The sequence below is a fragment of the Tetrao urogallus genome, assembly GCF_951394365.1.
Source record: "Tetrao urogallus genome assembly, chromosome: 18".
NCBI classification, from domain to species: Eukaryota; Metazoa; Chordata; class Aves; order Galliformes; family Phasianidae; genus Tetrao; species Tetrao urogallus.
Window position 1 is genome coordinate 10,461,802 of NC_136831.1, and position 23,553 is coordinate 10,485,354.

At 46.4% G+C, this 23,553-nt stretch overlaps 1 protein-coding gene across 2 annotated transcripts in view; it reads left to right on the plus strand.

Moving 5' to 3' along the window:
* Window positions 1-1,226: 1,226 nt before the first annotated feature.
* Window positions 1,227-23,553, plus strand: part of GAS7 (growth arrest specific 7) — a gene marked incomplete at both ends in the record, with an annotated part of 96,535 nt that continues 74,208 nt past the window's right edge. For both annotated transcript variants that reach the window (XM_079544321.1, XM_079544322.1), the window contains one exon: window positions 1,227-1,409. In XM_079544321.1, the coding sequence (XP_079400447.1) occupies window positions 1,227-1,409 (183 nt within the window). The remainder of the gene's footprint in view (window positions 1,410-23,553) is intronic.

Genomic DNA, 23,553 nt, shown 5'->3' on the forward strand with positions numbered 1-23,553 from the left:
TTGGCACAGGAGGCAGTCTATTCTGAATGTGCTCCTCATTCCTACGCATTGCAAAGCATGAACCAACTGAAAGAATAAATACAAGGCTACTCCTTGAAAAAGGATGGAAGAGAAAAGAATCTGAATCATAGGAACAGGGAAGACCATGCAGGATACAACAGCCAGATAGGATTGATAAAAAGGACAGAGCCCATAGAAAATATGCCATAAATTTTGCACATGCCCAGGTGAAGCACACCTGTGTCCTCTCCACTGGAACAGAACCTGACCCGCGAGCCTGCAGGTGCAGAGCCCCACCAGCACCGGCACCTTGAGCTGCCGGTGGGACACGGCTGTATGGGAATGCAGCACACAGCTGTGTGTGCAGAATGGGCGCTCACAGCCAAAGTCAGACTCACAGTGGTGTCACAGGAGTGTGACACAAATGAAGGTGTCACACACTGAGGTGTCTCACATGTGTGACTCGCACACACTGAGTGCATGAGGAATAAGCGGGGTGCTCACTGAGTGCCACAGACACACACGTGGGATGTGTCACCCACACCTGTGTGTCACTGTTGAAAGATGAATGGGCTTGTGGTTTGTTATATTGATCCCAATCCCTGTGAATTAAGACTCTGAACAGAGTTACGATGTTGACTGAGCAGGGGTGTGCCTGTATTCAAAGATGGGCGACAGATACCCGTAACGCTGACCTGTGTGACACACATTCGTGTCGCTCACACAGATATGTCGCACTCACCCGTACTTCACGCTGACCCGTACATCACTCACTGCTGTACGCCACGCACACACCTGTACATCACACTGCCTCGGATGTGTCCTGCGGTCGGGCAGAACGCCGTCCCACACAGACGCACCTCACAAGCGCACGGATGGCGTCACGTGTGTCACACACACCTCCCAGACAAGCGGTGCCTCACGGGCATGTCACGGCTTCTCTCAAAAGCGCGCACTCGGCGTCACCGCGGACACGCGCGCTGCTCCTGACGACCGCACACCCGCGGTCCCGCGTCCCCTCTCCCCCCCTCTCCGCCGCTGTGGGGCTCCGTGCCCGCCCCGCCCCTTTCCCTCCGCGCTCAGCGTGCGCCGCGCCCCCGCAGCGGGCGGAGCGGAGCGGGGCGGGGCGGGGCGGGCGGGTCCGGCCCTCCCGCAGCCCTCGCTCCGCGGGCGGGCGGCGGCGCCCCGGGCGGGCGCTGAGCGGTGGCAGCGCCGCTGTCGGCAGCATGTCGGGATCGCGCTGCCAGACGCTGTACCCCTTCTCCGGGGAGCGGCACCGCCAAGGGCTCCGCTTCGCCGCGGGGGAGCTGATCACGGTGCTGCAGGTGCCGGACGGCGGCTGGTGGGAAGGGCAGAAGGAGGACGGGCTGCGCGGCTGGTTCCCGGCCAGCTACGTGCAGCTCCTGGAGGTAGGAGTGGGGCCGAGTGGCGGCGGGGCCGCGCGGGTGGCTGCGGCGGCCGGGCCGGGCCGGGGCACGGAGAGCTCCGCAGCATTCCGTCCCGCGGGGCTCCGGAGTCGCTCCCACTCTCACGGGACGCCCCGTGCCCAGAGCGGGCAGCGCCCCGGGGCGATCGGTGCTGCTGAGCTCTGCTTCGGAACGCGGGCTGCTCCAGACGCTTGTTTTTTCGCTGTTGCTCAAAGGCAGCAGTCGGCGGAGGAGGCGATGCAGCTCCTGGCGGCCATGCGTGTCGGCTGGGCGAATGCCTCCGCTCCTCTCCTCCTCCTTTCACTAAGCATCTCCTGGGTTGATGCTCTAGAAGAGGTAACCCAGATTTGTCCCTTCTGCTGCAGCAGCTTCCAGCTGGCAGGGCACCCTACCAGCGCATGTGGTTTTGCCCAGAGCACCTTAGGGACCCAAGAGCTGTGACCTCACCACCAGGATGCCAGGAGGTGCTGTACCTCCAGTTGTCCTCACAGCCCTGCAGCTGCGAGCTCGGGCAGCAGTTCCATTCCTGCAGTACTGCTTGCTCCCCAACTGGCTTGTTACGTTCTTTTCCGTGCAAGGAAGACACCGTCCAAGTGTAAAATTCATGTCTGCCTTCACAGTCTTCGCATTTGTGAAAGTGAAATCTGCAACATCCCTTAGCACTGCCAGAATCTGCCACGAGCCCATCAGCCCTCCTATCATTGTCAGTCAGTCAGGCCATGGACATGGTGCTGCAGAAAAGCAGTCAACAGCGCAGTGCTTCTCAGTCACCTCTGCCTGCCAGGTTTCTGCTGGGATGCATTCCCTGCTGGGCTGCATGTGCCCAGGCTTTCCCGTCTGGGACATGGGGAGGGCAGGGTGCACAGCACTGAGCAGAGCCAGACCGCCAGGTACCTGCAGAGCAGAGCTCTGGGAGCAGGACATTTGCCTGTAGATCTGCAGTCACCCTTCCGTTTTGCCAGTCCAAATGAATAAAAAAATCTGTGATGTTTCCATGGAGTTGCTGTTGCTCATTCTTAGCTGTTGTACAGGAAAGCGGAGGCAGAATTTCCCCACTCAGCATTACAGGAGTGAGGCCGGGGACTTCTCTCTGCCTCTGAAGCACTTGCGAATTTTGTGCTATAGTTTAGGAGTGTGGGAGTCCGTTTGTTTGTCAGGTTTGCCACCTACAAGATCATTGACTGAGATATGTGAACGTTTGTGGTCTCGCACATTGCCAAACATTTACACATCTAATCAGGAATTTAGAAATTATTGGAGACAGAGTGGATCATGCAGTGAGACAAACCTTGCTCAGTAGAAAGTCAACACGATGACTTTGTTTTATATCATCTCCCTCTTGGAAACTCCTTCCTTCCTGCAGGGGTCTGAGTGTGTCACACTGTGCTCGGTGTAGCTGACCTGACTGAAGGCACCACAGCAACCCCATGTCTTCCATTCTTTATCCTGCGCACAGACACTGGGGCTGGTACTAGGGAGGTAAGAACACGTAGAGGATGGGGTCATGAGCACGATCCTCTGATCAGCACTCATGCTGGCTTTGGGTGCCCCATCGCCACAGCTTCTGGTTCAGTACTATGTTGGGAACAAAATTTACTCTCATGGAGGATACGATCTCCTATGGCTGCCTTAATAAGGGCAGTGCTCATGCCAACAGGTACTGCGGCCCACAGCTCTTTGCTCTGAAGGACAGCTGGCTACGTGCTCTGCTGCAGCAGGAGGGAGCAGGTCGTGATCCTCATGCTTGTATCCTTGCTCACACTGGCTGATAGCACTTGGCTCTTGCAAAGAAAAGTAGGTGTTTGTGCCTTTTGGCTCACTAGGGCTGGTTTGAATGGCCCAGGGAGGTAAGGAGGTTTGGCAACCTCTGGTTCCTGCTCCTTGCTGTGGTTGGTTGAAAGGAAGGATGATGGCTGGGAGGTCCCTGTCATGGCAACGATGTAAGTAGTGAGAGCTGGAGAAGCAGTGTGGTGTCTGGGGAGGAGAGCTTGGAAATAAAGAAGTCTTTGTGAGCTCAGGAGAGGACACAGGTGTCACAGAGCAAAAGCAAGCACTTGGAAGGCATGTCCTACAAGGAGAGGTTGAGAACACTTGAGTTGTCTGGTTTGGAGGGATGGAGGCTCAGAGGTGACTTCACTGCTCCTGGCAGCTCCCTGAGGAGGGGCAGCAGAGGGAGGTGCTGGTACTTTGCTCCCTGGTCACTGATGACAGGACGTGTGGGAATAGCACAAAGCTGCACCGAGGCAGGGTCAGACTGGACATGAGCAAAAAGCTCACTATGAGGGTGGTCAAAGACTGGAACAGGTTCTGAGTGAGGTGGCTGACTCCCCGTGCCTGTTAGGGTTCTGGGGCATATGGACAATGCCCTCAGTAATATGCTTTAACTTCTGGTACTCCAGAAATGATCGGGCATTCGGATCTGATAATCTTCATAGGTCCAATCTGACTGAACTCAGGAGGTTCTAGCTGTATGATGGGGTTGCCTGGACCACAGTCAGTCAAGAGAAATTTATACTTAATGTGTGTAAGTAACAAAACTTATTTTTTAACTTTTTTTTTTTTTAATTAAAACATAAAAAAAGAGAGTGAAAAAAACATAAAGCGAGTGGGAAATTTGAGCTTGTTTTCATGAAATGAATGCATCAGTCTGGTTTGATGGAAGTGGCTGCAATTCTCAGTGAGCTCTTGAGGCGTTCAGTAAAGATTTTGGATGAAATTTTACAATTCCTATGCTTCATCCTTGAAAACAGCTGTTCACAAAAAGCGATGACATGAAGCAGTTGTGACTGTGAAGTGAGGGATATCCTTCTCTGGTAAGGGAGGGCTTGATCGAATTTTTCTTCAAATTGAACATCTGACTGCAACTCTATACATTCCATTCAAAAATTCGCAGGTAGTGTATTTATGTTCCCTGAAAACAGAATTGCAGATGTACCCAAAAAATTGATTTTTTTGGCAATATGAAAGCCTATTCTCAAATTTCTTTATCAAAATGGAAAACAAGGCTGCGCTTTTTTTGCTGTTCACAGGACTGTGTTTAGCCTATATATCAAAATGCATGAAAGTTTTTTACAACAAGGGGGTGAGGCACTGGCACAGGTTGCCCAGAGATGTGGTGGATGCCCAGTCCTTGGAGACATTCAAGGTCAGGCTGGACCAGGCTCTGGGCACCTGATCTAGCTGTAGGTGTCTCTGTTCATTGCAGGAGAGTTGGACAAGATGACACCTAAAGTCCCTTCCAGCTCTAAGGATTCTGTGGTTTTCTACAATTCTACAGAAGTGATGATATGAATAAGGTGTGATTGTGAAGTAAGAGATATCTTTCTCTGGGAAGACAGATGAAGTCCAATAAGAGTCATGACCAAATCCGATATGAAAGCTAGGCTTCATATTTTTTGCTGTTCAATAGGACTGTGGAGTCATTAGCCAATGTATGAAAACGTACAAAATGATTTTTCATAACTTCAGCTTGCCATAATTTTTCATTTTGAACATTGTCATGGTAGCACAGATAAGTTGATTTCCGCCACAAAGACACATGTTTGACTCATTTAAATGAGTAGTCAGATCCACCAGAAAGCTGAACCTGTGAGCTATTCTTCATCTTCAAGTTCTGGCACAAGTTTTCCTTCGGATTCCATGGATGATTTGGTTTCATTTCACAAATGATAAAATCCTGTTGGCATTTTACCTCTTTCCTTCAGAGAGGAAATGATGATCCCACAATGAGCATCCACACTTCTAAGGAACTCCTGGGATTAGTAATTATTCAGTCCCCTGAACTTCGTGAAATTCACAGCTCTCATGATAATGTAAAGTGTACGACACGTGGGTCTCAGTCACACCATGTTTGTGTGGCAGGCCCCAGAGGTGGGTCAGCCCTGCACCGTGCCCTCACCTGCACAGAGTTCCACTGTCACCTACAGTCTGTACTTGAGCTACGTGCAACCAACTCATGACAAATATTGCTAAAAATCACATGATAACGATAAAAGTTTATGGCCTTCCAAGGCTGCATTACCAGCTGCCCAGAGCTGCATGCAGGCTGCGGTGGCTCATGCTTGGTTTAGGGATGGTCACATACTTCTGGCTTCCTCCTTCACATGCACTTCTTTTTTGGTCTGAGATTTTTTTGGCCACTTGAGCAGAACCAAAGACTCTAATCAGACTGCTGCAGTCTAAGGCTTGTCCTTCCCAGTCTGGTGCAAAGAGGAATCTTTATAAGCAATGCTTGGTTACAGTGAACACTGCAGTGTAACTGCAGAGCAGGTGGAATGAGGTGTGTGATACAGTGAGTGAGGATTTCTTAACAGCTGTAGGCAACAACTCATTACTTACCCAGAGGCTCTGCATCTCACCTGCAGCAGAGATGCTTGGGATGATAACGTGCGCAGACAGGTTTCTGTGCAGTGCCAGACCCAGGAGCATCCCTGGAGAAGTTTTGGGTGTATTCCAGTTTGCCACAACGATACCCATTGCAGAACAGTGGCAAGATGGGGTAGGGGATGGGTGGGAGGTATGGAACATACTCCAGGACATGTTTTGCATGGAGTCCTTTGGGGAGATACTGGCTGCTGCATCTGCCTTTTCTGAGATGTGCCTTGCACAAGGATAGAGAGATGTGTCATTCAGTCACATTTGCAAGTGGTTTGTTTTAAAATCTATTTTGGGTGCTGCTTTTTGTATTTGTGGTTAGCTGGAAATCACTTATATAAGCAGCAGCAGTAGCAACATATCCAAATTTGCTGATAATTGTCGGTAGTTTTTATAGCTGCAGCCATCCCCCAGATGTGATTCTTTGTGTGAAGCACAGCGTGTGCTTCCAGCCTGTCTGGAGGTGGCTGTGGAATCTGGGCAAGCAGGATGGAGTAGAGCTGATCTTATCTGCACAGCATGGCATGCTGGAACCATGAGATGTTCTGGAGGGAAGGAGTCGTGCACTGTCCCGATGCCTGGTGCACGTGCGGGCAGCATCATTTGTTACTTCCACTGCCATTTAAGATCCAAGGCAGGGGGAGATTCATTTCATGAAACTCAACCTGTGACACATGGGCATGGGAAGTGCCAGAGGCATAGCAAGGAGGTGGGAGCATGCTGGGCTCTGGAGCCACTTCCTTCTTCATGCCGAGGTAGTGACGGGAACAGGAGTGAAAGAGATTAATGGAAACAGTAATACCTCTGATTTATTTGATAATGGCAGAAGAACTGTAGAGGATTTCTGTACCAAACTGTATCTTGTTGTAAGCTGGTGTGATCTGGGGTGACACTGTGCTTAAGGAGGAACTGGAATCTGCGAGCTGATTAACAAGGAGTATTCCGCTGCGTGACATAACTCAACTTTCAAAAATTTCTTCAAAACAGAATTTTGCTGAAATCTCCAGCTATACAGAAAAAAGAAAAAAAAAGTTTATTTTTATTTCTGTACCTCCTGCTTGATTTTGGAGTGTGTTTTGATCAAAGACCCCAAAACATTTTGTCAGAAGATGCGCAATCAGTGCTGCGCAGGTGGCCGTGGGCTGCCAGCTGTGCTGGGCACTACGTGAGGTGCATGGTGTGGTGGGAGATGCTGGCAGCTGTTGGAGTGGGGAGATGATGCTGGCAACTATATACATGAGAGTGAGGTTGCATGTGCAAAGTACCCAGCTGGCTTGAGGTACCTGAGCCCTGTGCTTTTTGTTGTAGTGTCTATACCTCAGTGCACAGCGTCACTGCTTTGCTTTCTCAGCAGGTCCTTCTTGATCCTGGATGTGGTTACCTGATGCCTTCATTCCTGGATCTCCTCTCAGAAATGAGCTCGATGTCAAAAGCCACAGAGAGCAACAAGGGAGATGTGTGATGGGCTAAGTACCAGCAGAGCTGCTGCTGCTGCTGCTTTCTGAGCTGTCCCCAGTGTGGGGACGTGTGTTGGAGGGAATGTGCTGTAGCTGGAGGCTGCAGTGTGTCGGGGGCAAAGGAAGAGTTTTCAGAACTCAGTGCTCCTAGCTGTTTCGGCTGCTTTACTTGGTGTGGTTTAACAGCCAACCTTTGTCTGAAAGGGGATCTTAGAGGTATTTGTGAGACAGCAGTGACGATTAGAATGGTCTGATATCGCTTCAAAATTTGAGAGGGTGACTGAGACTGCTATGGACAGATGTAGAGCATCCAGCTCCCCCTGAAGGTACCGCAGTTCAGCGGTGTCTTTCTGCAGTCAGGATACAAGCAACTGTGGCTTGCACAGGCACTTTAATTTCAAAGGGTTGTTTCTGATGTCTGTGACATCTGTAACGTTTCACATTTGAAACTTCTGTTCTTTGGAGCACCTATGTTTCTGGAGAGTGAGAACAGAACTAAGTAACCTATTTTCTCCTGCTAAAAGAGTGGAGAAATGATGTTTTGCTGCAAGAAGGCCACTTTTTGATCAAGATTTTGAGATTTTAAAGCCCTGTGAGAATGTGCAGGCTGCAGTCCCTTGCTTGTAAGAGTGTCAATCGTGTGTATGGTGAAAATTATCTTCAACTGTAGAAGTTGTAGGAAGAATTTCAAAACTGAATAATACTGTAACTACCCCAAAATGTGTGTAAAGGGGGTTTCTATTGGCAGATGGGGGATTTTGGTGAGCTCTTTTTCCTTCTGGACAAGGTGAGATGTTGCAGGAGCTGTGCTCACGGATGCTGTGGCTGTGGCACATGAGAACAATCAGACCTCTTGCCTTGCAGAAATTGCATGAAACAGAATTTTTAAAAATGTTTTTATTTACCTTCTGCAAAAAGATGAAAGTGGGTCATAGGAGACTTATCCTGTAAGAACCTCTTTCTACCCATGGGTTGCAAAGGGAGTCTGAAACCCATCTCACCGCAGGGATTTGTCTTGTAGATATTGAAGATCAAGCAAGTTACTGTTCACCTGCATTGTAGGGAGTGGATATATAGTGAAGATGAAAAATGCAGATCATTTACAGACTGCTTAGTTCACTGACAAATTCCCTGTTAATTCTGTGCTTTCAATGGGACACACCTCCTGTGGAAAAACTGAGAGTGCTTTCTGTAGAGATGGTCTGTCTCTTTTTCTGGTGTGGATGCAAGATTAATGTTCAGCGTCATGAGTATTGCACTGAAAACCAGATCCCCTGAAATATTACATGGCATATTATACTGAATACTTTTAAAGGAATAGTGGGAAGATGCTGGACACTCAGTATTTTCTAAAACGACCTTTATTTTAATGTCCAAATTGGTAAATACTTGAAAGCAAGACCAGAAGATTCTTGCAGATTTTCCGTACTCATTTCACTTTTACCTGTGTGTTAATAAATGACCAGGTAAAATTAACTGGTCCTTTTAATAACAACATTAAATTCTTGTTTTGTTTTGTATTTTTTTTTAATCTCTGGTTGCTTGTGCTTTATTATTATCATTAAAGCACCTTCATTCTTTAATGTCCAGGTATGTATCCAGAACTTGCTTGGTTCTTTCACTGGCTGCTGATGCTAAGTACAACCTCAAAAATAGGGCATTCTCTCTTTTGGAGAAGTCCCATAATAATGGTAATAAATATATGGTTCTGCAGTATTGAAAGAGAGTGTCCTTCTTTGGAAATATTTGGGACTCTTGCAGTTGTTTTCACAGTGGCCACATTATAGCTCAGGCCAGCAAGAGTGATATTTCTCAAGTTCCTTGTATTAACCCTGTTGGGATGAGGAACCAGCCTGATGGCCCTGGCAAACAAGCAGCTCTGCCAACTTGTGTTTTAGAATAACTGAAATAAGGCACTGATATCTCTGTCTTTGGTTTCAGATGCTTCCAGGGAGCGCTTGCTCTATGTGGCTTTGTCATAATCCAGCACTCACAGGATGCGTCTCGCTGTGCATGCAGGCTGATTTGCTGGAAACTTCCCAGCAGCTTTGCTTGTTGCAGTGGCTGCTCCCTACAGTGCACACTTCAGCAATGATGTGAGGCTCTGTGCTGGGCAGAATTTGCAAACAGGTTTGCAGAACTACTGGGGAAACCTGAAACCACCATAATAGGTTTGATGGTCCCCATTGTGTGCTCTGCTCACTGTCAGCTGTTACATCAGTTCAAAGTGTCCTTGGCCATATTTAATTACACACTGCACTCCCTTGTATTGGTATGAGCCACTCAGTGCAGAACAGTGTAAAATCAAGGCCAACCATTTCTTCAGCTGGTTTTTCAAGAGCAGGGTGCTTCAGCAAGTGTTTGCATTGAAACGTGGGTATGATATTGCATAGCTGGAATGTTTATGTCATGCCACTGCATAAAACATTACTTGTTAAGTGGACCTCTTGTAAACGACTGGTTTGTAGCAGGAATCAGGCCATCAGCCATGCAGATCTGCACTGTGCAGTGCAGCACAGAAGCCAGGCCTCTGCAGTGGTGGGGCATGGGAGAGCAACAACCAGTAAGAGCCCCTGGCACACCTGCCACCACAGCCACAGTGCACTTCTGGCTGATGATACCGGCTTGGGTTGAGGGGCAGGGCAGGCTGCATGTGGGCTGCAGAGCTGTGGCTGTGTGCTGTTGGCCAGAGGACCTTCTCTGTGCGTGCTGTGGTCACCCTCTGGGGGAGGCACTTCTTGCTTCTGCTACTAACCCAGTTTTCCACATGATGCTGTTAAAATAGCTTTTACATCAGTCTAGTACATTTGTGGTTAGCCTTTTTGCTGGCAACTTCTTAAAGGGGGATGCTATGGATTACTCAGGAACTACCACTCCACACCTTCAGCAGTGACACAGGCCAGCACCTTTTAAAATATGTCTTTTTCATTGCTTGTCAGCAGTCCCTCCAGTTTTCAGCTGCAGGTTATGGGCTGCTTTGGAGTGAATTTAGGCAGGCTGACAGGTGACTTTCGGAGGCTTTTGGTCACTGATTTTTGGGCTCCTCTGCAGGCATAGAACCAAACGTCAAAACTACTTCCTTGTGTTGTTGGGGAGTGGTCTGGCACTTTATCCTGTGCGTGCAGTTGGTAACAGTAGACTCTATGCAGATTCTTCTTGAGCCACAGAGATCCCCACTGTGATGCTGGCAGCAAAAGCACCATGGTCTTCCAGGTTTGTTTACTGTACGGATTTACTAGGGCTGTCTCAGCTCTATGGCACCTTGAGATAGTCCTCCTCACCTTGCTATTGTGGTCTCCAAGCTGTAGCCGAAAAAAAGTGACTTCAACATTAGCTGTTTTGTCTTGTATCACTGTTTGCACCCATATTGATCAGTTCTGTGTCTGTCATTTCTTTTTCCACAGGGGAAGAGAGAGCTCAATGAAAGGTAACTAAAAGTTTGAGAAGACCTGGGATGGGTCAGGCCAAGATCTGGAAGAAAGATGTGTGAGAGAGCTTTCCATGACTGTCTCATGGAGTGCTCAGAAGCAAGGAAAACACACAACTGATGTGGAAGCTGTAGGGTGGCTTCCTGTCACAGTTGTATTGTCCTTTGCTATTCTAACATCAAATCCAGAGCTGAACAGCATTGCTGACAGCACTGCCAGAAGATGGGTGATGCTGCAAGGCATGTTACGTAGAAAAAAAAGCAAAAGCTGTCTCTGGGCTGTTTATATAACCTGTAATTGTCAAGTTATCCCATTAGCACTGTGTCTTAGTCTTTGAAGTATCCTTACGCACTCAGCTAGTCCAGGAATGGAGAACAGCTTGAGAGGGCCACAAAAACGCTGAGGGCTGGAGCACCCCTCCTGCGAGGACAGGCTGAAGGAGCTGGGCTTGTTCAGCCTGGAAAAGAGAATACTACTGGAAAACCTCATTGTGGCCTCCAGTATTTCAAGGGAGTTTGTAAACAGGAGGGAAATCAACTTTTTACTTGGGTAAACAGTGATAGGAGAAGGGGGGATGGTTTTAAACTGAAGATTTTGGTTAGATGTCAGGGGGAAGTTTTTCTCTGAGAGAGTGGTGAGGTGCTGGAACAGGCTGCCCAGAGAGGCTATGGATGCTCCATCCCTGGAGGAGTTAAAGACCATGTTGGATGAGGTTCTGGGCAGCCTGGTCTAGTACCAGATCTGGAGATTGGTGGCCCTGCCTGTGTCAGGGGGTTGGAAGTTGATGATCCTTGGGCCCCTTCGACCAAAGCCATTCTATGATTCTATGAGGGTGAGGGGGGAGCAGAGGCACATCACAGTTTAATGAAGAATCCCGAAGTGCTCATATTATCTTCCCATATCTTATCTGAGACTCTCGTAAATAGTTCTTGCCTCTCAGAGTGATATCTCTTAGCTCAGAGTTAACTCAGGTCTCTAACTGAGCCTGCGGTTTGCTTTCTGGCATTTCAGCATCACTCACTGCCTGTTACCTACTGGGGCTGATACAGAGAGCTGGTCAAGAAGGACCAAAACTGTTAAGGAAGAAGCAGTAATTGTATGAACAGCAAGAAAGAGGTTAAAATGAGTTTCCACCCTCACCCGAGAGCTCAGTGGGCTGCCAGTGGACCAGCCTTTGTTGTAGAGAAATGGGAGAAGCAAGGATCTTTGAGCTGGTGGACACTGTCTGGAACATGGAGAATATGTGTGGGATTACAGTTATTACTCCCATCTTTAATACTTTGCTCTTCTCATTAGTGTAATTTGTATGCTAAAATGTTACATGTTTATTGTGTCTTGTAAGTGCTTCAGGCTTTTGACTAGACTTGCTTCATGTAACACTTGCAAATATTTTCAACACACCTCTCACTCTTTTGTTGAATTCCTTGAGAAACGATCTGCATCTCCAGGCCTTTGTGGTTGTATTGCTGGCCTTTTGAGTTGATGGAGACTTTCTCTTTTGTTTCTGCTTCTTGATCTCTGACTCATTATTTTTTGACTTTGCACAGAAGTTTTAATGCTCCTTGACTGCTTCTTTTCTTCTTAAAGTCTTCACAGAATAAAGGGGTTTGTTTTGACAAACCAAATTGTGTTACTTGGTCTGACAGAAGGTACCATCTCTCTGAACTGTACCTAGCACAGATGCTTATGCCATCATGGCTGTTACATTGCTATCCAGTGTTCTTTCATTCTGCTTTTTTCCCCTGATACTCTCGGAAAGTTCCTTTAAATTGGCTGGTTGCATCTGCTTCCTCTTCGTGACCCTTTCTAATTCACCTATTTAGCACTCATTCAGGTTTCCAAAATAAAACTGCAGTTGCTGTGTGCCCACATGCTCCTCCTTGAACCACATACCACAAAGCCACAAAGCCAGATCTGCAGTGACAAGCTGCTGCTCAGCAAAACCAGTTGTGAAGTGAGCTTTCTGCAGCTGCTGCAGAGGTGAGGCTGGGCTGTAGAAAGGCAGCATCATGAGCTGGCAAGTTTCTGGGAACAGAAACGGAAATTTGGGGGGACAAAGATTGCAGGGGGTGGCAGAGAATAAAAAATTAAAGAGTGAATTTGATTATTGATATGGCAAAGTGCCATTTTAAAATTGCACAGAAGAGGAATTATACTTCCAAGGGGTGGGCAAATGCTTAATTCAGAAAGCAACAGCCAGAAACTGGATTGATGAATGCAGTGTATTTTGCAGTCCTGGAGAAATCATTGTACTGTTTGCAGAATTCTGTTTTAAAATCCTGCTGAGGGGTGCATGTGTAGTACATGGCTGAGTAGTTCCTGCACTGCCCTTGTAACGAGCTGCCTTAGCAGCAGATTTGCTTCTCTTGTGCCAGCTGCTGTATAATGGGACTAATTCATTACCCAAGGCCAAGTAATCACTCTCAATAGCAAGATTTAGAGGAGAGCCTATGACTTATCTCATTGTGCTACGAACTGCTGATTATCACAGTGATAGCTGGCACCAAAGGAAGACTGGAATTGAAGACTGGAATTGAACCTTGGTGTGTTATGGGATGAAGAATGGAACTTCAGGTATTTCCATGACAAAAGCATGCTTAAATGATCTATGAGTCTGTTTTGGAAAATGGTTTTGATTGCCATCTCAGCTGCATTGCCCCAGGCATTGCTGTAGTTCTTCACTCCTGCACCCTCTACACTTGACCAGTTTGATTTACCAAAGCTGAAAAAAGATGATAGAATTATAAAATTAGGTAGGGTGGAAAAGGCCATTAAGATCACCAAGTCTAACCATCATCCCATCACCACCGCGCCCACTAACCTTTGTCACTCACTGTCACATCTGCACGTTTCTTAAGACCTCCAGGGATGGTGACTCCACCACCTCCCTGGGCAGGCTGTGTCAGTATTGGTGAGAGACAAAGCCCTCCCTCAGTGCTCGCCAGAGACATGGTTACAGTACCCTGCTCAGGGAATGGCAAACCCGATTTTTCCTTGGAGGAGGTAGGAGACAACACAGCATCTTCCACCATTTCTCATTTATGACCTCCTGCTCTGGCATCTTGTCAGCTTTGAGGCGGGATCTGCCACGGAATCTCTGCTGGAGCAGAGCAGGAGATCTTCTGATCATGTTGGAGCTTTACAGACACGGAACCGACATCTGAAGACCATCCTCTGGCTGCAGGCAGCCTGTGAAAGGGGAAAGGCCCTGAAGGCTCACCTGCTACCCTCACTGTGAATCAGGAGCACGTCTGTGGAGTGTGTACTAACTGAAAACTTCAACTCTTGTGGTACTTTGTTTTCTGGTAGGTTGGAGAACTTATCGTGGTGCTCCACTCAGTGATGACCAGCAGTGTTCTTTCTGTCACAGTCTTACGTGCTTGCTCCCTCCTTCTGGATGTCCAAATGAGTACCACTCCAGTATGATCTGGGAAGCATGGGGACTGCCAGCTCCAGTGTGACCATGACTCAACAGCATAGTGTTCACCACACTTCCTTCTGCAGGCCAAGAGCTGCTCCACACAAATCTTCTGGGCTGAGAGAGTTTGCAGCCATGTGTAGATCATTTTAGATAAGCAGATCATCTCATTAAATCATTTTCATGAGTGTCACATGGGAAGCTGCCCACATCTTGTCAGCTCTGGCCTGCAGGCTGTTGTTTGCCTGCAGACTGCTTGCATGGAGAGCTGGGCTGCCTGCACCACAGACCAACAGTGCCACAGCCTCAGCTGCACATATCTCCTCTTGGGAAGGCTGCTTCTGCCTCGTCATTTTCCTTTCTCTCTGCTGACCTCAGTGGACTTTGCATTAGGCTCAGTATCTCAGAAACCAAGGGGTCTCATTCTTTTCGCAGTTAACGATAAAGAAGAGTGTTGGTGCTGCTTTTTGGTGCTTTGGTAGAACTGGAGGTGTTGCTGGTGCTGGCATGCGTGGATGGTCAGGGAGGGCCATCCGAGCACTGTGTGCTAGGTCTTGTGCAAAATATGGGCTCCTAGGCTTTGCTCTTAGAAAGATGGTGATTCCTGGAACACAGAGGATGAAGTTGGCTGCACCAAATGGGGTGGCTTTGTGCTGGATGAGATGTGGATCTCCGGAAATAGCTCTTTTGTGAGTCTAGGATGAGAAATATGAAAGCAGGAATCACTGTACTCTCTGTTAACACTGATTGATGTTCTGTGAGTGCGTGCGTGCGTGTCCCTGATTTATGCAATGTTGTTAAAGTCACATGCCTGAGCCTCCTCCTCCCTTCCCCCTCCTCCTCCCCTGCCTTTTGCAACATGGCTGCTCCTGAGCTCTGACAGCACCACTGGGTTCAGCAGATGTGCCCTGGCAGCTGGTGAACAGACATTCAGGAGATCCAGTCTGTTTCCAGCTCCACTGTCAGCCTCTGGAGCAAATGAATCTCAACTTTTTTTCCCCAGAACAGAAGTTGATTTGCCTTGTAGTGCTGGAGGATCCAGTGGAGGGGAGAGAGCTTGAAAGGCCCTTTCCCCCTCTCCATGGGAGGGAAGCATGCTGGGGATGTTACTTGGAACTGCTGTGCTCAGGCACTTCCCTCACTGCTGGAATGGAAGGTTTCCTGCTCACCAATTTTCTGCAATCTTTCGCTGTTTTTTTTTTTTTTTTATTCCCCTTACAGACTTCATGCTTTACCCTCCCTGCATCAGGGGAGAGCTGTTGCACCCTCAGCATTCCCCAGAAGCAGTTATATGCTCAAGGTGCTGGGATGCCAGCTCCTCCAGCTGCTTGCCACTGGGACGTTGTCTTTGCGCCTTCTCTAATGCCTAGTTGAACCAGTTAGAGAGCAAGGTCTGGGTGGGAGGTGATACTGCAGACAGTGTTATCTTACAACATCTAGAAGCCGGTGCATTGCAAAGGATTCGTGTCTGATGTCACAGCATCTTGGAAGGGCAGATTTTTGCACAGGGATTTTAATCTGCTGAACCTGCCCCTTCACACACGGAGCTGTGTGCTGTGTCTGCTGGTTTGGATGTTTGAGAGTAAACAAATAGCGAGTTCTGTTTGGTACAGCTATCCCCTGGTCCTTTCGGACCTCTGATAATCCAGACTATTGTCTCTCTTGTGTGTTATCTAAATAGGAGATCGATCACCACTTTGTCTTCAGCAGCTTGTTGACTACGGGGCTGGTCACAACCCATGCCACTCTTTAGAGAGGTACTGGTTGAAAATTTGACTGAGGAGAGATTTGCAGTCCAGTTTCTTCAGTTTCATTGTGTAGAGGCAAATGTATTTTATTTCTGTGATAGGGTGCAATTGTCCTAAATTGTAACACTGTGCCTGAATAGCCTCACCCCCCCACACTCCATGTAACTCTGCATTTAATTCCCACATCAACAGTAGTAAATCACTGTACAAGAGTGGCTGCAGTGGGAAGACTGTCCTGAAGGATTTCAAGCTGCCATGTGTGCAAGCAGCAGGCACTGCCTGGGTCTTGGCAGAAATTGGTGCAAGGTTTCTCCAAATGCATTTGCCTGGGGCAGTGTATGCACAGGCCTTTCTGCATCACCCCGCAGGAGCTAGCATCTGTAGTCCATTCTATTCTCTGGATAACTGGAGGAGAGACTTCATGCAGTTACATTGCCACAGCTGCAAGAAGTGAGACCAGTAATACACACTGTAGGGATTGGTGGTAAATCACCAACGCTGCAGCCTTGCAGGTCTGTAAGGGTGCCCTGAACTTACTTATCAATAAAAAAAAAAGCCAATGTGGCCTTTATTGATGGATACTCTGTTGAAGTTATCTATTACCCAATCCAAGGGTTTTTTTTTTTTAAATGACTGCTATGTGGTGAGGTAATGGCCTGAAGGGGAGGTTCAGGTTGACTGTTAGGAAGCCTTTCCTCTCTGAAAGAGTGGTGAGGTATTGCAGTGGGCTGCCCATGGGTGTGTGGGAGTCCCCATCCCTGCGGGTGTTCAAGAAACATGCATGTGGCTCTGAGGGATGTGGCTTAGTGGGCATGGAGGGTTGCAGTAGATGATCTTAGAGGTCTTTTCCAACCTCAATGATTCTGCGATGATCTGTTTGTGTTACCTTGCTATCCAGTACTCATGTAGGGTTCTGTTGTGTTCCAAGCAGCTGCTTTCAGTCACTTGGAGAAGTATGCCAAAATCAGTCTTTAGTCCTTTTTTTAAAAATAAAGGTGATGTGGGCTGAAAGTTTTGCCTTGCTCTGTGTGATGGGAGGGCCGCTGGGTGGTTCCATTGCTTATTTAACAGTGTAGCTCCCAGCACCTCTTGGTGTACACCTCTGCTGAGAAATGCAGCATGAGAATTGTTAAGACTGTTCGGCTTCAGTGCAACAGACAGCTGTCATGAGCAGTTCTACCTGCCATGTCAGGTGCCAAGCAAACATGTTTAGGTCGTAATTTGTAATCATTTCTTCTCCTTTGTTCAAATAGTATGCAGCTGGAAGGACAACTTGTTACAGCTTGAAAAGCAGTACATCTAAAATCCTTATAAATACCCCCTTTTATTTTAACTAACAAGTTTACAGCTAAAACTCTGATAGAGCCTGTACATTCAAGCTGTGTTATTAGGCTCTTTTTGTCATGTAAATTACAACTGCCTGAATCGTCTTATCAGAATATTGCCAAGGAATTGATCATTGCAATACAGGACACAATTTTTCATTTGCTGTAAGCTTTTTCCTTGACAATTTCTACATACTACTCTCAAAGTGAGACATTTATTTCTAAGTTTGTAAGCCCTCCTTGGTGTTGAATCATTTTTTTTCCTGTCTGCTTGGCATTGACTCCAGCAGTAGGAAGGCAACTTCTTCAGTTGAAGGAGTTAAATATATCACCCCAGAAAAGAGCAAGCCAGATCTGAAAGCTGTTCCTGTGAAACTAAATTTGATCTCGGCCATGCTTCCTGTCTAAAGAATTTCTCTTTTAGAGCAGACCATGCTCAAAGCATCTTGAGAAAAAAGAGAAAAAGCTTTTCAGCTCCAGAGACTCCCTCTTTGAGGAGCACAAGATGAAGGATGAGACCCACAAGTTACAGCAAAGTTAATAATTCTCTGTATTTTTAAACAATATTATGCTGGAGAACAGTAATAGTAACATTAACTGAATATTAATGAGATGACCTCCCATATTTCCCAGATAATTCAGGCTTTGTTTTTCTTCACATAGTGAGGTCCTGCAGCTGTGCAGGATTCACCAGGCGAATGAATACCTTCTGCGATCATACCAACTATTCTCTTAATCGAGGCAATTACAGAAACATGGGATGGACAACAGAAAGCTTCTGTGGCAGGAGCACCTCTGCACCAGAGAAAGATGGAGAGATAGAACCTTAGCATGAGGGCTGTGGGAAGGGTCACAGATGTGACACAGATCCTGCTGATCCTCAGTCGTCCATCAGCTCTCACTATTCTGGCTCAGCAACTGGCCCTGTGATACTGAGTCCAATGCGAGGGAAATTGAGGCTCAGAATTTGGTTGTTCCCTTGGTGCCATTGCCTGAGTGGCTTTGGCAGGATGGAAGGTTGGTTTGGTGTGGTTTGGTATGGCCTGCCCTTCGATCCTCTTTTGTTCTTTAATCCTAGCCCTCATTTGGCAGCAGGCCTGTTCAGCCCCTCTAGGCTTCCTCTGTGAATCAAGTGTCTTAGCAGGAGGTGACTGACTGTTTTCCTGGGGTGGCTTTCTGCAGGGTGAGCTTGCAGGATCACCAGAGCCTGTTCAAAGGGAAAGCTGGGAGTGGGGATGCTGCAAGGCAGCTCAGTGCCTGCTGGGTCTGCCCCTAAGGCCTCACAGCCTGGACTCAGGGTTGCCCAGCTCCTCCCTTGCCTCTCTACAGCTTCAGGATGAGTCCAGCTGAGCACACAATCTGGAATGAAACAGGTCTAGCCACAACCACATTCCTCTGAGGAAGAGTTTGGGAAGCAAGGTGTCCATTCTAAACCTTGCTCTGTGTAGGAGGATCACATGCATTTGACAGTTCTTGCTGAGGGAGCCTCACACCTTATTAAAAGCTACAGAGGGAGGAGGAGACTGTTAACCACCACCTCTTGCAGCACGCAAGCAGCTCGACGGCAAGAAGTTGGTGATATGGCTTCTCTTGTTCTGAGAGGACTCAAACTTAGAGCTCTCAGTTCCTGGGGAGCATGTTCGGTGTCAGGCTGTACACTGAAAATCTTCCTGCTTCCCAGGGAAGGCTGTCTGTGCTGTCAGCAGGCAGGAGCCCAGGGGAAGCAAAAGGAAAGCAAGCAAAGGGAATCCAAGTTGAGTGCAGGTTGCTTATAAGCTTTGAGGGCTGTTTCTGCTGTTACAGTCCAGTGTAGGCAGACAGGCGAGCTCTGGAGGAAAAACTTCTCAGTCTAACATTCAGACAGTGAAATATAATTTCACCTTACTTTACTTTAGAGATACAAATAGATGAGAAGGAGTTACATCTGAGTTGAGCTTTGTGTTTTTTCAGATGTCCTGGCTGGTAGGAGCTGTCTTCCATTTCTCACCAGCAGTTATGGGGCACAGCTGTAGGCACCTGCATTCACTCATGAACTCTGCAGTGCTGTACCCAACTGGAAGCTTTCACCAGCTGAGTGTTGATTTCCCTGCACACAGAACTCAATGACTCTCTTCATGAGAAGGCACACTGAAATGCAGTTTTCATATTTCGCCAAACTGTTCTTCCTATTGCTAACTCAAAGTTCTGGAGCTTGAGAGAGTTGCTATCAGTCTGTAGTTTGAATTCAGCATCTGTTCTGCGTTGTCATGCTTCTCTCCTAGGCATGAGGCCAAGGCTGGCATTTGGTGTCCTGAAGGAGGTGGGACCTGCCTGTACATGCAGTGTCTTGGCCTGTCCTCACAGCACATGCCTTCAAGCCCTTCTGCTAGCTTTGTTGCCCTCCTCTGGATGCTCTCAGTGCCCTAATGTCCATTTCATATTATGGAACCCAGAACTTCACAAAATACTTCAGGTGAAGCTGTGAGAGTGGACCTTCATGCAGAGCTACCATAGAGAAGTGGTTCAGAAGGTGAGGTACTCTGAGAAGGGCAAGCTGCTGATAGTGGTGACTGACTTCTCAGGAGCTCTCTTTTTTGTGTATTCCTTGGAGGGCACTTACCTTGCTCCTGGATTAGCTGCATCAAAAGCTGTGCTGCAGTGCTCCTCTGCTTGCTCAGCACAGCACAGCAGCTTGCTGCCAGGAAACTTCTAACCCTCTATTTCAGATTCATTATAGATTCAAAATAGGATACTTTTTACAGAAACACCAGTCCAGGCCTTAAGAATCCCATCTAAAGCAATGAGATGTGATCGCCAAATTCGTTAGAACTTGCTTGTTTTGTATAGCTACAGTTTTTTGCAAACCCCAGCTTCAGACTACCTCAACTGCAAGTAAGGTTGTGGTTCCTGTGCAAGTTGTTCACTTGTTCGTGTGGAACAGGTTTATAGACTAGGAATTATTTCTCTTTACCTCTTCAAGGTAATACTGCCATGTAAGAGCAGAGGTTGGCCTGTGGGTAAAATGCCATTTACTCAGGTGTTAGGTGTACTAATGTGCTATACTTCTGCTTGCTGATAGCTTGATGTGTTTGGGTTTCCTCTAAATATATGTCCTTAGTTTTCTGCAGTTAAGATGACCAGTGAGATTTTGTTACTGTGAAGATGTTCAGTTTTCAATTGGAAACAAGCATTCCCAGTTTCTTTGCACCTGCACATGGCTGTCATTCATCCCATTTATCTTAAAGCATTTAAAAGTTAGAATATATATTTCTGCTAATCACTTCTTTATAATAAAAGGAGAAAAATACCTGGGGCTATTGATGTGAACTGTGTTAGAAATTCCATTTTGGAATGAACTGTATTAGATTTGGATATTAAGTTTTGGATATCTGCTTGAACTTGGATATACAGTTATTAGACTTTTTTTTTTTTTTTTTTTTTTTTTTTTTTAACTTCCTTTTATGTTTGGTTATTCCTTCTAAAGAAACAGCCACTGAGGATGAAATCCATTTTCTTTAGGACAGGATTATCGATCCAGGAAATATTAATAGACATTATTAAAAGACAGAATAATAGACAGAAATATTTGCCTGATTTCTATGGACAAAAATTAATTTGCGAATAATCTTCTTAAAATTTTACTTCTCAAGTTCTGAAATCTGAAGCTAGGATTTACAAGTTTTTAATTTTTTCTCTCTAACATTTCTTATTAGAAAAAGAGATAATATTAATTATCTAATAAGCACACCTCATAAGAAGTATTGTATCTCGTTACCTAAAATTACCATGTGTCTTAATGGAAACTTTTATAAATTTCAGCAGTGTAGATTTTATGTCAAACTCCATCTGGGATTGTGGGCTAATCTGATTAAGTAGTATAAATTTACACTCACCATGTAAACAATCCTGTACATACCGACTTATTTAGCCAGTGATTAGAGTTATATATAAAATGCAGTCCGAATATCTGTTATATTACAGAAAAGCATCACGGGATGTATTCCAGTATTCCATATACATGATAACAAACTTGATTCTGGGGTTATTTACAACTGGACTGAACAATTGATTGGAACCAGGGGATGGACGCAGTGATCCTTTTGGGTTCCTTCTAGCTCAGGATATTCCAGATGCATTGTGATTTTGTGATTCTGTGCTGAGAGCTGGGTGAGGTTGTGAGGGAGGATGGCTGTGGGGCGGTGCTGCTGCTGCGGCTCTGTGCTGGAAGCAAGCAGCTCTGTGTTTCAGCCCTGACAGAAACCCTCAGCTACTGCAAGCCTGTGTGTGCTGCGGTGCCCAAAGGCTTCGGCTGGGACCACTCTGCTGCATGGGCTTAGTACAAATCCAAGGTTGCTGATCTGCAGAATCCTTTGAATAATACAGCACAGGCTTGGATCTAGGATCATAGCTACCTAAAGCCAAGCTTCTACTAGGTTTCCTTAAAAAAGAAGACTTTGTATCCCTGTTGTTCAAGTGCTTTCATTTCCAGAGGCTTTTCTGAGGCCTTTATTTATGTGGGCTGGGGAAGTTCTACTGGATCACCCCAGAAGCTTGTCTCCTTCAGAGTGGGCTGAAGAGCTCCTCTTGCATTTGGCTTATGAAAGCAAGTGAAACATGACCAATCTCAGAAGTGACTGGAGAGCAAAACTGACCTGAGGCCCTCTGCATTCTTTGAATCTGTTGTGGTTCGTGTCTCTATGGGGAAATATTACTGGTTTGGCTGATGGTAATTCAATGACTTGTATTTTTTCTTAAGTATCAGGATTAATATTCAATATTCAATATCAGGAGAGGTAAAACCCATGCCACGGTGATCTCTGGGGCCTTGTTTTCTGTTGCTGTAAATGTAAATGGTTGCTCTCTCAACCGAATCCATTACCCTCCTAATAAATTATCCCCTGTAGGACAGAAATGAGGTACAGTTAAACAGTTTCTCAATAATTGCATAATTTACGCATCACAGGCCTATGGAAGAAAATGGTTTGTGATAATGTTATTAAAAATTGCAGTATGCATGCATTCAATAAGATTACATACCCTCCTCCACTCTGTAACTTTCAGCTCCAAGTGTTGGCCTTTCCTCAGTAGCATTTCCTTACATTAGGTATTGTTTTCTTTTCAATACACGGTCCCCTACTTTACATAATATTTCCATTTGCAATACAAGTGCATACATTCCAAGTCACCTCAGGGAACATCCGCATAGTGTGATTTCTGAACACACCTGCACACGGAATGCATATGTATCGTACTATAGTCACAGGCTCTCTCCTTTGCTCCATGCAAGGCTTGATAGCATGTATATGATTTCTGAAAAGCAGTTATCTGGTCTTTTTTTAAGGAAGTTCAAGCTGAATCTTTATGCCTCCAACTGAAATCCATTTTTATCCTACCTGTTATGAGCAGGAAAATAAACCATACTTTCTCTTTTTTTTTTTTTCCAGCAGCTTTATGGTATATCTGAGATACTCCCCTTTTTGCTTGTTTCTTCTCTATATTAAACAGCCTTTCCTCTTTCATTTTGGGTCATTTCTTCCAGATCTCTGGCTTTTACTCTGTTTTGGATGACCCAGTTTTTCTTATCTTAAAGAATGAAGTTCAGACCTTGTCACATAATCCAGCCTAGCAGGTGCATATCTCTCAGGTGGCAGTCTTGTTTTTCATCTTACACTAGCGTTCAGGCAGGTGATCAGACTCATTTAACAGATCTGTCTGTGACAAAGTGGTGTAGGCATTTAATTATATTTTTTTTCTCTTATCAGAGTCCATTAGTAAATAATTTATTCAGCTTTTGTTCTAGAAATGGGAATATAGACTGGCTGCTTCATGACTCCATCTCCTTCTTCTTCCAGTTCTACAAGTGATTGTAGATGCGTGTTTTGCCCTTTCGTGATGTTCCCCATCCTGAGAACAACCTCTGAGCTGCTGTTACCCAGGGCCTCTGGGAAGCACTACTTCCCAGCAAAACTTAATGATTTCATACACACATCACTGACGCACTGGTTGTGCATTAGCATACCCCTGCTTTAAGACCGGTCTTTTTTCCAAGAAGTGCTTCTGTCCCGTGTAAGCCAATTTGGGATGAAGCATCCTCATATACAGTCAACTGGAGGCTTGAAGTCTGGACAAATCCAGTTGGGAATGGTGTGTCAAAAGGGAAATATGGCAGTTTTAAAATGGGGAGTTTATTAATTTCCTATAAATCAGTATTAGTGGGAGAGAGCAGTGACTCGACAAAGTGGTGATCCAGTGATGTGTTCTTCTGAGGTTGTGCTCAGGGTGGGGCACATCTTAAATCATCGACGACTGTTTCCCAGGATTTCCCTCCCACAGGCGGGCTTTTGGGCTTGTTGTACTTACATTTTTCTGAGCTGAATCTTGTTATTTCCTGTCCGTG